Below are 16155 nucleotides of genomic sequence, written 5' to 3' on the forward strand. Positions count from 1 at the left end.
TCATGAAGTTGAAGCTGCATCACACCACTCATGCACTTCAAAGAAAAGAATGTCCCTCAAATTTAAGCACTTGAAAGGACACTTGTGAGAGGGGCCACAGAAAAGCTAATAATCACTTTGGAGGAGCTACAGAGGTGAGTGGCTGGGAGTAGAGAAATTGTGCCCTGATCAATCATATCAAGACCTCTACATAAAATGTGCCCAATTTAGAGTGCCAGGAAATCATATAAAAAAACAGTGACAAGTCTTCAATTTGGGAAAATGTTGGTTAGATGAAACCTAGATTGAGCTTTTTGGTCAAAATGTCCTGTGTGATATGAACCTAACATTGCCCATGCTTCAACTCACTATATGTACAAGTAAGGTATGGTGGTGGAAGCATTAGGCTGGGATGCTTCTAAGCAGGGACTGAGCATTTTTTTTATTTAAGAGGGAATGGACTGAATGAAATACAGGTAAATGCCGATGTGTGGGAGGAAATGTCCCCTTTCAGCAGAACTATGATTCCAATCAGAAAGCCAAAGAAACATTAAAGTGGCTCAACAAGAAAAAGATGAATGTCCTACAGTGGCCCACAGTTAGTATGCACGCATATTAACAAAATGTAAGCCTTACATATAGATTGCGGACCCAGTGGATATGTGTTACTATTATTTATGTCACTCATAACAGTTGTGTTCTGTAAGTTACATTGATTAGACTGATACTCCATTTCATGTATCCACGATCCATAGGTAAGTAGGCCTGTAAATTACATTGAATGCAATTCAGAGTGCGATTTCAACTGCTTTTTTGTTGTTGGATTTAAAACACCAAATTGCTTTATTAAGCTCTTTTTAAATCAGCAGTTTTCACAAAGTGCTTATTTAGATAACTAGCCTAAAACCTCAAATGATGTTACAGTGGCACGGAAAAATTCCTTAGCATTGTCAGAACCTAGGAAGAAACCTCGAGAGGAGTCGGATTATGTGACCGTTCTTCTACAGGCTATGCCGGATTACAATGTTCCCACTTTGCATTATCTGCACCCATGGATGTAGCACAAAATTCTGGGCCCTGTACATAGGCGGTCTCTGAGGGCCCCTCCCCACTTTATTCAAGATTCAAAATTTTTTGAGGGCCCCTCTACACATTAGGGCCCTATATACTTAGTACCCCTTTTCCCCCCAGTCCAACGCCCCTGTCTGCACCAAATATGGCATGATTTCTCAGTATCTGTTTGCATCTGTTCTGACTTGGGACCTTTATTTTGACATCGAAACCTGGCTCTAGTTTGAATATGCCGCGTTCACAACACCTCGGAATTGTCAACAGAACGAGGACACATCATGACGTCGTTGATCTTCAGGTTAGAAAGTCGAAAGTCTAGAATGTTGTCCTAGTATCCGATTTATATTGCAGCCTTGGTTGCCTGTTCAGAAACGATTTTGCCATGTCGGAGCTTGTTTTCCCCTCTAGATGCACCGTTGAATTGAAAGCGCTGACGTCACAGGTAAACAATTTCCGAGTTCCGAGTGGTTTTGAACACCGCATTGTAGCCTGTATCTGTGATTACAGTGAGTGAAGTCCGTTCATGCGGAACCTCGTTGGTGAAGTCTCTCAGTTAGTGTTATCGTACTACAAGGGTTTCCGTCAGCACCCTCCCATATTTTACGAAGTTCCCCAAGGTTTGTGGATGCATTAATACGTCGAAGGACGTCTTGGCAAAAAAGGTAAATGTAAATAATTGTGTAGTTGCTTACAGAGCTTCTGCATAACAGCCAACGCGATGTTAGCCTGTGCCAGGAAGCCACATCGTATTTATTTTCTAGTACAAGTAGGCGTAGTCTAGTGACCATTCTAATTGATGGACGCTGGACTGTTTAAAGAAATAAAAAATATTTCGATGTGATGGCTACTTAGATTGCACTTGTTTTCTTCTGCTTCTTTTGTAATGGACAGTCCCTGTGCGTTGGATTCTTGCTTGCTATCTTAGACACAGCACAGTACTAGCTAACGACTTAAACACAAGGTATTTACCTAGCCGGTTGGATTTTGTTGTCGCTGCTCCTTTAAACAAAAACGCGGTCTATTGTGATATATGCATATGTAGTGATTTAACGAGAAATGTAACAATTTAGTAATGTTAGCTTTGCAAATTAGCTTTTGGTGGTGGAATGTAGCTAACGAAATACTGTTGATAACGTTTATTGTCGCTCGTGCTATTCATAAAGTAGCTAGCCTCATCGTAACGAGAGCTGAACGCTAGACGATAACGTCAATTTTGTTCCAGGAATAAATTGCAAACTAAGTTAAGGGGCTTGCTTTAACTCTTAAGTATTTGTGTTCAATAATTGTTAAGACTCTACACTGGAATAGCAGATAGTTTCTAACTTGTAAAAGTGGTTAAAACATTTTTTAAATCAGTTTATGTTGCTCCCTAACTGTTCCTTACCTGTTGTTAGAGTTTATTTTTTAAATATAATTTCACTTGAGGTCTTTTTTCAGTCAGAGGCAACCATGTTTTTCTTGGTGGTAATGGGTGAAATTCAGGATAGTTCACCTAGGAGCAGTGAAAGCTAAAATAAACCCCACCATAGCAGGCATATTTAGCAAAGCTTGACCAGATGTTTCCATGTAAACCGCCTATGTATCCTAAGGTTACGATTGTCCAGGTTCACCACCAGCAATAGTTTTTGGACTTTTGCTTTTAACAATATGCTTATGTTTAAATGGGTTATGATGGTGTGTCCATAAGAGGACCAGTGGCAGCCCACTTATTGGGGCAGGGCTATTCAATTCTGGTCCTGGGGGGCCGAAACATTTCAGGCTTTGTCCTCATGAGATGTCAGGTGAAGGTAATGAACTAGCAGGTAGAACCAAAAACCAGAAGTGTTTTGGCCCTCCAGGACCGGATTGGAATAGTCCTGCATTAGGGCATTAGTGGCAGAGCCCTACCTGTGATTAGAGGTCTCCCAGTACAGATTATTGGGAGACCTAAAAAGCTGATGAGGATTGATGGTTAGATTTTTTAAGGATTTTTGTATATATATAAATAATTGCAAACATACTGAATGAACAATCAACACTTAGTAGAACTTCTTAAAGCTGAAGGAGGTAACATTCAAAACAGGAAGTATTTCCGCCTCATTCTCCCAGAAATCTCGGCTGTTGCTGGAGTGACGTCCGTTCACTCTTAAAGCCCCACATATTATCTGTGCACTTTATTCAGTTCATCTAAAAAATATTATTAATCTGACCAGGTGAGTGGACATACAATTATTTTAATTTAATTATAAAAAAATTCAACCAAATGTATCTGAAGTAGCATAAATATGGAAATGTGAGAATTGCTAGCTACTAGTCTAAACTTGCCCTGGTAATGTTGTCAAATTACAGTACTACCAGCTGGGCTAGTAAACAAAGCAAACCGCATGAACAGACGGCTACAGGCGGCGAGCTGCCGGAAGGTATCTGATGTAGCGTACATACGAAAACGTGAGAAAAGCCAGCTACTAGTCTAAACCATAGACTGTAAAAATAATGGACCAAGCCCTTTCGCTCTTTTCCATTGGTGAAAAATGAAGCCACCAGTGTCCTGATACGGCGCTGACATCTTGGACTTGCGTCTGCGCAGATAGCAATCTTGGGACCAGTTCTGCGCAGTAGTTCTGCGCAGTAGCGAGAAGGAAGTAAAGCCGTAAAGCCGCGAAATCAACGGCCCCACCCCTGTGCCCCGCCCTCACTCTCCCTCGCAGAATGCGCATACCGTAATCAATCGCAAGTCCAAGTACAGTACAACCTTTGCTTGTTAAACCTAGACGATATGTTATAGCCTAACTTACATCATGTTTAACCTTAATTTAGAATAGGCCTAATACAAAAATAATTGGTAACTTCTAGCTAACGATCACCTGCTAGCTATTAACATGGCTATTAACGAGGCTTGTTGTCTTTTAGCTAACGTTAGCTAGCCCATTACATTTATTTACTAATTAAATAGCTTATAAATTTAACTTACCGAAAAAAATTCAAAGATCGATTGGAAATGCCAGGTCGGTTAGCAAAATGTACTGCAGAACAACCCATTATGTCCCTGTGAAATTATATCAATTATAGAAATTTAGAGATTAAATGTAAAGTTCCAATCTCCTCAGTCCTCCGAAGATTCAGTGGCTCCTCGGCTCAGATAGCTGTCAATCACAGCTGTGAATCACGACGTCACACCACCGTATTTAGAGCATTAAATAACTAACTAAAAACAAACTTATTTTAAAAACAAACTCTTGAATTTACATTAGCGTGATACAAACTACAGTAAATGACAGAAACCAGCTTCGGAAAAAATATATTTGAAGGGTAATTTAATTGTTTAGTTGGTCTCGCGTCCCATTGAATAACATGGGGAGGGCAGGGTTTATGACCTATACTGGGACCACTCACCAGGGGGCGATCGAGACGTTTTGGCTTCACTTTTCAGGGCTTGTGCGGCACGCTTGGTCTAAACTCACCCTGGTAATGAATTCTAACTACACTTCTACCAGCTGGGCTAGTAAACAAAGCAAACAGCGTGTACAGATGGCTACAGGCGGCGAGCTGCCGAAATGTATCTGATGTAGCATACATACGGAAAGTGTGAATTGCCAGCTACTAGTCTAAACTTGTCCTGGTAAAGTGTTTTGATTACAGTTCACCTAGCTGGGCTAGTAAACAAAGCAAACAGCATATACAGGCGGCAGCTCGCCTCTTCATCCACAGAAAGTTAGCTAGTTAACCAAATTGGCCAATCGTTTTGCCAGGTATTTAGTTATAGCCAATTACTAACAACAGTATAAGTGTACAGTCAGTAACTATAGCCATGTCCGCTGTCTGTATAGCTAGCCACATTAACACCAATAGTGCAATTACTAACAACAGTTTGAGGTTAGTTAGGTAGCTAGAGTTGTAGCTAACTTTACTTACATATTTAATAGAAGAATTGCCACATCAAGTTTAATGCATTTTGTTCCTTGAGTTCCATCCATCGTGGATAGGCAGCTACACCAGTGTTCACTCCGAACAGTATCAATTTGCCTCTCTTTTACCAGATTTGCTTTCTTTTGATCTAAACCATATTTTCTTAGGGACCTTTACATTCTGAACTTCGTCCATTTAAAAAAAATTAAGTTGGCTAGTGTCTCTCGCTGCTTGATCCACACAATGAGAGTATCCACTTCCTTATTTTGTCCAGCCTCAACTTTTTTTGTTGATATATCAAACACATTACTTCCTGTGCGCAGGATAAAATTTCCCGCCACTATGAGAGCCGACCACCTTTTTCCTTAGGAGCAGTACACTGTATACAGAGGTTTTTCAGATGTGGGCCTGGGACCATCTGATATGGTAGGAATTCATCTACGATCCAGATTAATAGAATAGCAATGTGTTAATGCAAAAAATTTACGTACTTCAGCTTTAACATAATGGATAAATACAATTGATTTATTCTCGGATTGATAATGAGAAGTTCATTTTGGTTTAAATAATGCTAAACAAAATTCAGTTAATGTTAATTGTTGGAACCAAAGGTGCCAGCCTAATTTCGGCCTTGGGCTTGAAGTCAGAAACAGCGCTGCGTAATATAATAATTGTAATGTGCACTGCTGCCATGGCATTAAAGCGATGCTTGAATGAATGAAGTCCTGAGGAACCTGCTAGCTAGTTGTCCACTACCGATCAGTTCATACCTTCTGTATTTAAAATGAATTCACAGAAAAATTTGCTACTGTGCACATTTTCCGAATCAGCCTCCGATTGTTTTACTTGCTATTACATCTCATTGTTGCCATGACTATGGTGGTGCTGATAGCCGCTCAGCTGATACTTTGAGACACGGATGCATGCACTATCACAGAAGCACACACACACAACATGACTAAGTAGAGGTGTGAAGGGTCTCAAGCTCAGGGCCGGCTCCAGGCATAAGCAATGTAAGTGATCGTGTAGGGCCTCCGACTTCTAGGGTGCCCCTGACCGATGGGGGGATGGGACCCCAAATGTTCAAGCTGATCAATAACAAGATACATTTAAGATTGTTTTTTATGAATCAATAAATCAATTTATTTATGAATCAATCAATTTCTGACTCCTTGAAAATAACCTTGGTTATTAAAATGGTGAAGTACAGAAACCTTGGTGCAGTGGAATTATTTAGCTTTCAATCCAATCCTGCCATCTTCTGCATAGTAAGATTGCAGGATTGTAGTAAGCTTTTCAGTTACTACTGTGTCACAAGCTCTGGGGGCAGAACACCCAGTGGAATTGGAATTGCATATCAATTACTTGCCTATAATGGACAGCTGCACCAATGAGATACCAGGGTTTTCATCACATGGTGTTTGCAACAAAGTGCTTAGGGAACACATTGAGTTGAAATGAGCAACCATGACTCTATGCATTCATGAAGGTAGTTCACTATATCAGGTACAGCCTTTTATCATGGCTATGATTAAATAACTTGGGAAAATACTTGTTACTGGAATGGAAGAAAGCATGGCTTTAGGAATGCTTCTCAAAGCTAAGCTAACTATTAGCAAACCATTTAGCTAAAACTTACATAGCATACAGCTTGACTGGGCTGGAAAATTCAAACAAAATGATTATCAAGTTCAACTTTTGAGCTGGCAGTTAGGAGACAAGTGACCAGGTAATTAAAGAAACAGGACTATTTGTTCTTTGGAATATTGACAGTACATTGAAAGACCACTTAATTCAAGATTAGGTTTGTGTTAATATTTTCACTGAAAGAGCAAGAGGATTAACAATACCTTTTTTCACAGCCCCTTTTGCTGATATTAACCAGATGTAGGCTATAGAATATAATGCTTAAAAATTCACCCACACCTGTAAAACTGAGCTGGAACGCTAGCGTGAGGCCATAGCTAATGAATTCAATCGAACCTTCACTGAGCCTCTTGTGGCATGATTAATGCTAATAATTCAATTTCCTGAAAAAAACTTCTGATGTAGAAAGTCAACATTCAACCCTCTTGTATCAATTGTGATTACATCTGGGCAGGGTTGGGTAGGTTACTTTTTAAATCTAATCCGTTGCAGTTCCAAGTTACCTGTCCACATTGGTAATCAGTAACGCAACTTTTTTTATTACTCAAATTCAGTAACGTAATCTGATTACTTTGAATTACTTTTAGATTACTTTCAGATTAAGAGGCATTGGTAAACAAATAATAGCCTATAACCAACTGAACACCTTTTGCCGGATCAATCAATGTTAGAGTTTACAGAACTGGCCAAAAACGGACTTCGCATTTTACCTTATGGCTTGTGTAGGCGACAGTTCCTTTGCTTTTTAATTCAGTATGATTGGGCTACAATAAACCTCTATCTTCCAGAATCTGACTTTTTATCTGAAAAAACCCCAAAATGTAATGATGCTTATGCCTGTTCTGTAATTTGTTTTATTCATGTTTTTAAATGCTTCAAAACAATGTTGAAAAATTTAATTACAATGACTCAAAGGGTTTTGACATTGTTGTATATAAAAATTAAGATATCCGTAGCTTTTCACACATAAACTAAATCTGCAGTAGTCTGATGATTTGCTCCACAACCAACATTGTCAAAATGTTATAGATACCCCCGGCAGGCGAATGCACGTTTGCAATCGTGAACACCAGCATAGAAATAAGATTTACCTGCACAAACGTAACCTGCGATTATGATGGACACCAGTGATGGATTTTCAAAATGCAAATGAAAGAAACTGTGATTATAAACCTACACTCTTAGTTTAAACTAAATGATGTCAGCAGCAAGGATAACCAATGATAACCCAATGTCTTTTTTTCTTCAAATATGTTTCATATTAGAAGTAGCCTATATACTTCAGATTCACAGATATTTATACTGTTTGTGGCTTCTGCAGCAAGTTGTTCACCAACGTATCTATCTGTAGGCCTTTAATTGCATTTATTTCCGCTGGTTTACACATGCTAACAGTGAACACCGCCCTTCAGTAATTAACAATTCCAGACATGGCTGAAATCTAGAGTCTGGTCTTATTTTCACATAGGAATTGCGAGGTACTACTCCCCCCACCCCCCCCCACCCCCCCATTCAGATAAATCGTTTTTTGTCTGGCCCGCCGAGGATACAAACATCTTAACAGAAGTGTAAAATGCACGTTTTCTTTTCTTTATTGACGTGGTCACCCTCCTCCTAGTTGCCATGAGTAGTGAGCTGAACGTTCCCATGGGCTCCCCGGCCCCGGGGGGATCGGACCGCATGCCGGAGGGGGCAGGAATGGACTACAGGGACTGGGTGCGCCGCAGCTACCTGGAGCTGGTCACCTCCAACCACCACTCTGTGCAGGCCCTGTCTTGGAGGAAGCTGTACCTGAGCCGGGCCAAGCTGAAAGCCTCTAGCCGTACCTCGGCCCTGCTCTCAGGCTTTGCTATGGTGAGTCCTACAAGTGTTTTTCAGACATGAATGATAAACCGGGGATCTGTTTTTTTTTTTTCACCCTCCAGAATTTCTGTGAACCCTGTTGTTTCTTGGTGGATGCTTGCCCTTTTATTTGCTTCTGCTAATGTTAGCCACTGTTTAAATAAGTAAATTAGCTGTTGACAATATTACTTTTTACCTGAAGACTTGTTGCAAAGTTACCTTGTCACTCAGTAGCCCTCCTAGCAAAAATTGCTAATATTGCTTTTGGAGTAAATGTATGTATTATTTTTCACAGTTCAGTTTTTTGAACGGTTCTAATTAAATGGTTTCACAGCTGGGCAGAAACTGCCTGTGTAAAGTTTGTATTAAAGCAGCATGACTATTCAAGTCAATCTATTGTAGCCTTCTACGACCATGTGAACGTGAAATAAAAAAGTTCATACAATGATCTTTATCAACTTCAACTTTGTATATATCTGCTTTAAGCCTCATCGCATATCACTGGAGACAGATTGTTCTGATATACCTTGAAGGGAAAAGCGCAAACTCATTCCCAGGCCACTATTAATAGCATGTGAGCCAGTCTGAAAAGCAGGCCGCTTGGAGATTCAAGCTCTCTCTGTGGGCTGTGGGGTGGATAGCGAAAATGATTCTGGTGCTGTTGTTGTGGTTGTGCTGTGCTAGGTGGCCATGGTGGAAGTCCAGCTGGAGATGCAGTACAACTACCCACGCATGCTCCTCATCGCCTTTAGTGTGTGCACAACGGTGCTGGTGGCTGTGCATCTGTTCGCCCTTCTCATCAGTACCTGCATACTGCCCAACGTGGAGGCGGTTAGCAACATCCACAACCTCAACTCAGTCAGCGAGTCCCCCCACGAGCGCATGCACCACTACATTGAGCTGGCCTGGGGCTTCTCCACTGCCCTGGGCATTCTGCTCTTCCTGGCCGAGGTAGTGCTCCTCTGTTGGATCAAATTCCTGCCTGTGGACTCCGGTGCTGCCAACCAAGTGGCGCTGTCGGCGGCCGAGTTGGCGTTATCTAAGGTGAACTGTAGTGGCCCTGTACTGCCCCCCAAGCCCACCCCTGCGCCTGGTTACAGCGGCTGGCAGGCGGCCCTGGCCTCCACCATAATCATGGTCCCGGTGGGGGTGATCTTTGTGGTATTCACCATACACTTCTATCGTTCGCTGGTGAGCCACAAGACAGAGAGACACAACCAGGAGATTGAAGAATTGCACAAGATTAAGGTGCAGTTGGACGGGTGTGAGAGAGGTCTACAGGCAGTGTAATGCCTTTAGCTGTTCTGTCTCTTCTCTGTCCCCTCTCAGTGCCTTCCCACATTGGCATTGAGAAGCTTCATAATGTCACTGAATTAGTTCTGTTCATTATTATTATTAATGCCTTCCCTGAACTTATTAACAGATCCCAAAACTCCAGCTAATGTGTGAGAGGTTGTCAAATGTTGAAGTATGTTTGCATTGGTAGATAGTATTTTGTCTTTGTGGAAGTTATAGGATCTGATTTGATATATTGATCCTGTTATGGTGTATTCAAAAATTGCTTTTACAGAATAACTTAAGGGCTATTTGGTTACGGTTGGTCATTTGTGCCGTCTCCATATTTCATAAAGAATTATATGTGGTGAAATCAGAACTCTGTAAACCTCACATGATGCGCTTAACTGCTTCTCACAAGGCTGTAGTATTGTTTCCCTGCCAGGCGCTTATCAACACTGAGGTCATAGCTGTAAGCAGATAAAGAAGCTGGCAGTCAAAACAGTCAATTTACCTATGAAGTGTTTCATGCTGCAGTAGTCAGTGTGTATTTGGACAGTGCCATTTTTTTTTTATATGGATCGATTTATTTCTGGACCATGTTTCCAATATAACAGAAATACAGAATTACACTTTAATTTGATGGTATTTACATGCATCTGTTTTGCTGTTTTAAAAATCAAAGCACAATTTATCAGTCACCCCATTTGGAGATATCCTGTTGTGCGAAATAATTAATTTATATGAAAGCAGTCAAAGGTAGTATTTACTTACACATCCCTAGCATATAATGATTACATCAAGCTTGCTGGGTGCATTTGTATTTTGCATTTGTTGTGTTTTGGATTACTTTTTAACCAACAGAATGTTAATGGTGAATAGTGTATTGTCACTTATTGAAATAACTATAACAGATGACTTGTTAATTAGTGTCTTTGATGATTATGGAAAAGGAAATTATTCAATCGCCATTCAGTTCCTATTTGGCAAAACATTCATAAAACAGAAAACAATGTAAAAATTAAATAGTTTCACTGTCCAAATACAAACACATGGAATTGTCTCAGTCGGTGGAAAGAATAGGAGCACACATTCTATGTGTATAGACATGCTTTGGGGAGCATGTAAACTTATGTAGAAATATAAACCATGTCTTAAAGAAATCCAACCAGGCCTTTAAAACAGCATGTCAGTCCTGAGGCTACTGTATGGTGTCAAATATGAAGAGCCATTGTGCCTCGATGATAAAAATTATTTTTCTCAATATTAGTGAACAAATGCTTATACATGTATTTGTTTTCTTTTCATTTGTATTATAAAATACTACCTGCCCATGTAGCCAAATACATTTTGTAATTACATTTCATATGTTCAGTATAGTATAGTAAACTCACATTGGTTTATATCAAGGTTTCCCAACTCCAGCCTTTGTATTGCCTACAGCAAAATCAATTTCCTTTGTTCTTCTAGCCCAAGTCAAGTTCAACTGAAACTCTTTACTAATCATCAAGCCTGAAATGTGTTAAATAAGTTTAATTGCTTGAGGATAGTAGTTTACAGTACATTAGGAAAGTATTCTGACCCTTTTACTTTATACCCCTTTTCCTGTGTTTACAACCTTACTAAAATAGATTGTGAATATTTTTTCCCCTCATCAATGTACACACAATTTCCCCCTAATAACCAAGCAAAAACTGTTTTTTAGATTTATTTTGCAAATCTATTATAAGAAAGAAACAAAACTATCCAATTTTCATAGCTATTCAGTCCCTTTGCTATGACACTCAAAATTGAGCTTCCGGTGCATCCTGTTTCCAATTATTCTTAAGTTTCTACAACTTGATTTGAGTCCACCTGTCGTTAATACAATTGATTGAATTTATTCTGATTTAATCAAACCAGAGAATCTTATTTCTCATGGTCTGAGAGTACTTTAGGTGCCGTTTGCTAAATTCCAAAAGGGCTGTTGTGCCTTTTACTGAGTAGTGGCTTCTGTCTGACCAATATCACAAGTCCTGATTGGTGGAGAGTTCTCCTTCTAGAAGGTTCTCCCATTTTTATACAGGAACTCTGGAGCTCTTTCATAAATGTAATTATGTTTACAATAAGACTGTAATATAGCAAGTGTAGAAAAAAGTAAGGGGTGTGAATACTTTCCAAATTTATTTTTAAAGCAAGACTGATTGACAACTACCGTAAGTTGATATCTGCTGTTAAATGCACCATATTTTATTTAATGACATTGATTAAATAAAAACATATGAAATGACCTGTTTTACATAGGCATTTCCATGTGAGTAAGGATTCAAAATATTACTATAATTAATTTAACAGATTATGCTTATTTTTACATGTTTGGATTTATACATAAAAATAGTCTTCAAACACCTAATTTCCAAATAGTTCTCTGGTATTTTTGGAGAAAAGTAGCAGCTATATATTTAGAAACATTAGAGATCAGAAACATACGTTTCCTTTTGAATCCACATTCCCATTCACTGTGTTGGTGGTGCTCATACAATGTATCTTAATTTTGGAAAATTTCATACAGCATATTGTTTTAAACTGTCTAAAAATAAGCAACATCTAAAAAATTTGTTTTGAGAGTAGTAGTGGTAGTATTATTTATTTAAATGATAAAACAAAATTATTTCAGAATGTAGACATATTCCTTATTTTGGAACTCTCTAAGGAGTATAAAGACAGAATGTTTTCTCTATGATTCAAGTTCACAGGGTTCCTACAGGAGCCATGTACAGAATATGGGTCTTAAATGCATAAAATGTCAACGTCAATATATTTTACTCTTTGGTTGTGATACAGTTGTAGAAAGATCCTCCAGATTAACTTCAGAGATCCAGAAAAATATTTGTCATCCTCATTTGCATGGCATGTGTTTTATGTGCCAAGACTGCTAGGGTGATCGCTCCTGTTCCATTCAAAATAGTGACATTTTAATACTTTGGTTTCTGAACATGTTTACAATAGGATTATTGCAGCAGAGAGGATGCTTACTGTTTAGTAGGAAAGGTCAAATGTTATTTGCACCATTACTTTTTATGGAAAGGGTCAAGGAAGATTAAAATGAGGGTTACTAAATATACCACTGATGCAATAAACCAGGCATCATGAGTATAGCACAATGTTTATTGAATATTTTATATTAGTTGGAGGGTTTGATTTGTGAGCTATGTGTGTGGAATTCAAATCAACGGCCGACAGGCTGTGCCAGTTTTTTTTTTTTATATGTATTATTTATCTGTAAAGAAGAAATGTTAAATATGTTGTTATAACATTCCAAAAAAAGTTTTCTGACCAAGAATCTTCACTTTCTTTCACTGTGGAGGGATGACAAATGTGCACATGTAGTTTAGTCCTGAAATTAGTTTTGAATGTCCCTGGGTCTATACTGTAAAATGTTAACCTGTTTTTAAGGTGTATGTACAGTCTTCAAACTATCCGTTCTTTACTTCTTCAGTCCTGGTCATACTACATTTATAGTAGTAATTGACTTACATTGGCAGGTTGCATACATTTTCATACACATCTTTATCTTTTTTTGTACTGGCCCCCCATACGGATTGAAGTCAATCCTGGTGTTGCAAACACAAGTGAGCTACATGCAACCTATACATTATTGTAGATGTCCCCTCTGAGAAAACCGTTTATTTGACCTGACAAAAGCTTTGTTCATTGATGGAAAACAATTCTGTCAATTCATGTTGGTTGGGTTTAGATAACTTTGAATATTAACACAGAAATGTGGCCTGGTGTTGTGGCAAATTTATAGCTTTCTCTGCACTGTGTTGTTTAATGTTCTGTAGAATAGCATGTATTTTCATATCTTGTCTGAAATGTTGTCTAACTAATGTTAAATAAAAGCAGCCCATACTTTGTTGATATTATCATGCTCTACTCTGTATACTTGTCTATTTTAAAGTAATTCATAAAGATGGTTACATCAATAAAATGTTCCAGCATTGTTATCACCATTGATGGCATCTGCCATTTTAATTCCAGAAGTGGGTGGAACTCTCAGCTTCATTGGATGATAGGGTCACGACTCAAATCGGACCATCGGGAGGAGTCAACCAATTTGTTATAGTGAATTTGACTACTTCAGCATGGAGATGGTGTCAATGAAGCTGCCCATACTGTCACAGGCACAATAAGTCATAAGGGGGAGTGGTGTGTAGCCAGTAAATCACAGCTGAGAGCTGTTTGTAGACAACACATCATGGAGGGATGTGGGCTTCAAACAAGGGACATATGCAAGCAAACCTGACCAGTGTTCAGTGTCCGTACAAAGGATAGCCTATGTAAAATATATGATTTACATGAAGTAAAATAATTTGGTGCTGTGCCACCTATCAGTCCATTCTTGACACAGGTCTGTCGATAATCCTTCATAGATTTTCTTTGACAAACAACTAGAATTACCGACTTGAGCCATGTTCATTTTGGGGACCAGATTTGGTGACTCATTTTCCATTGCCTTATCCTGTTTATAGCAGTCCTGGGCTAGCCCTAAGAAGGAGGGGGTGGGCTCTCTGCCTTGGGAGGTAGTGCATAGAGCAGTAGTATTCAAAGCTAGACCTCGAAATTAGCTCTACTACATATATTCATTGCAGCCCCCTTATCATGGACTTATTTACACCTGACACACTAGGTGGGTGCAATTAATGATGAGGTAGCTAATGATGAGCTAAGTGTGAGTTGCAATGACCAAATGGAGTGGAACTGGCTTTGAGGGCCACATTTGAATACCACTGGGCTTGAGTGTGGTCTTCTATACATGTTGGTTAAAATATGTTGATGAACCAGCCCTACTACATTGCAGATCAGCCAACCTGGAAGAAGTGCTTGACTTTTTTGTTTTAGATGTTATTTGCATTCATCCGTTAGATCAAATAATAAGGTACCACAACATTTGGTTTGATAACACTATATATTACATTTTTTATTGTCATTTTCTTTGGGGGTGTTTCAAAATGGTCAAATATGTATCTATCTATACTACAATAATCACTTATTCTTAAACTTTCCACTGAATGTCAGAATAACAGATTTATGCGTACCTAGACTGTGTATTTACCATATTGGTTTGCTGTTCATCCATATATCAGTAGCCTTCTTCAAGAGCTGTCAGACGTTACAGAACTATAGCAATGTCTTCAAGACTAACCACTTACCTTAATGATTACAACAAAGTCTGGCCAAGAATCAATACATTTTGTAACCAGATCCAAAGGAGTTGGTTAAAATGTTATCTTTAAGGACACTGATGGCCCTAATGTCCTAGAAGGTTATTGTGAATAAGGAACATGGACCACAGTAACCAGAGCAATATAAATTAGTGACAAGGGGTGGATTCTTAACAAGGCTGACACCAGGATAGTGTTGCATGTGAGGCAGTTCACTGTCCCTGAACGTCTGATGTGCATACATTAAAACAGATGTCATGCTCCTGTAATGAAGTTAAGAAGGTACCGTAAGCTCACTAATGTGGCTATCCAAAAGGTACCTCAGGTTCGCACCCAGTGTGGGACCAGGTGAATGTTAGCAGAGGAAGCTAAACGGTTTGCAACGGCACGCTGACTTTGGCATCACTACTTCTGTTGAAGTAGCGAAACCAATGTTAAAGACTGCTACGTTTATGTTAAAGATTGCTACAGAGGTCTGGAACTGTAAAACATGTATGTCACCCATATCAGACACCTGAACAATCAACTGTCATTGAAGGAACAATGAAGGGGTTCTGCAGTCCCCCTTTTGCCACCAAACATACTGATGCTGTGCCTTGTCAAAAATATAATTGTTTAGTCTCATTTGACTACAACACATAATTCTAAGTGTAGTTCCTATAACACTTGGCAAAGTTTTGGTGCAGCCCTTTCTCAGAGCTGTCAATTGATTTTGAGACTTGATAGGGTTCCAGTAGACAGTGTATTTCTGAAACTGTGATTCTTGGATTTTTCTTTGCCTCCCTCACCATCTTTCTCATTGTGTGTCGAGGCAATATGTTCCATGTGTCCCCACAGTTTGCTACGATTCCAGACCTCTTCAGCTTTTTGATTATTGCATTAGTTATGCTTAGTGCTATTGTCAACAATTTCATGAAATACTACAATACTCCTTAAGTTGACTGTAAATGCATGTCCAACAAAGCTGTTCAGATAATGTATTTTTAGAGCATTGTGTAAAAGAATTTTTTTTGGATCACCTTTGTTGAAAATTTCTGATGGATCTAATAGCCACTGAGGCTATCTGATCTGAGGTGCATTATATTCTCAAAGCCATGCCAGGTCCAAAGGAAGTGGCCTTAAACTCAACTCTATACATAGAGTGGGCTGGACTCCAACAAGATGGGTGAACTTTTTAGCTGATGTCACCTTAATGAGTGAGCTGGATGGGAGGCCACACTCCCTCTCATATCATATTTGCAGGACTCTTCAG

The 16155-nt window shown here is 39.1% G+C and overlaps 1 protein-coding gene across 3 annotated transcripts; it reads left to right on the plus strand.

Annotated features, from left to right (window-relative positions):
* Positions 1-1196: 1196 nt before the first annotated feature.
* On the plus strand, positions 1197-13604 carry orai2 (ORAI calcium release-activated calcium modulator 2). 3 transcript variants are annotated; one of them, XM_010870890.4, is made up of 3 exons: positions 1197-1492; positions 8201-8436; positions 9109-13604. In XM_010870890.4, the coding sequence occupies exons 2-3, from the start codon at positions 8206-8208 to the stop codon at positions 9712-9714; spliced, it is 837 nt and encodes a 278-aa protein (XP_010869192.1). In that variant the 5' UTR covers positions 1197-1492; positions 8201-8205; the 3' UTR covers positions 9715-13604. The 3 variants fall into 3 exon arrangements, with proteins under 3 accessions (XP_010869192.1, XP_034149382.1, XP_010869191.1); XM_034293491.1 differs by lacking the exon at positions 1197-1492 and adding an exon at positions 1512-1711 and having other exon boundaries at positions 8199-8436; XM_010870889.5 differs by lacking the exon at positions 1197-1492 and adding an exon at positions 1761-2011.
* Positions 13605-16155: the final 2551 nt, after the last annotated feature.

This window comes from Esox lucius, chromosome 7, assembly GCF_011004845.1.
Source record: "Esox lucius isolate fEsoLuc1 chromosome 7, fEsoLuc1.pri, whole genome shotgun sequence".
In the NCBI taxonomy this organism is placed as follows: Eukaryota; Metazoa; Chordata; class Actinopteri; order Esociformes; family Esocidae; genus Esox; species Esox lucius.

Coding starts and splice junctions, on each gene's coding strand:
- orai2 (XM_010870890.4), top strand. CDS start 8,206: ATGAGTAGTGAGCTGAACGTTCCCATGGGCTCCCCGGCCCCGGGGGGA. Junction 8,437..9,108: donor TGCTCTCAGGCTTTGCTATG/GTGAGTCCTACA, acceptor GTGCTGTGCTAG/GTGGCCATGGTGGAAGTCCA.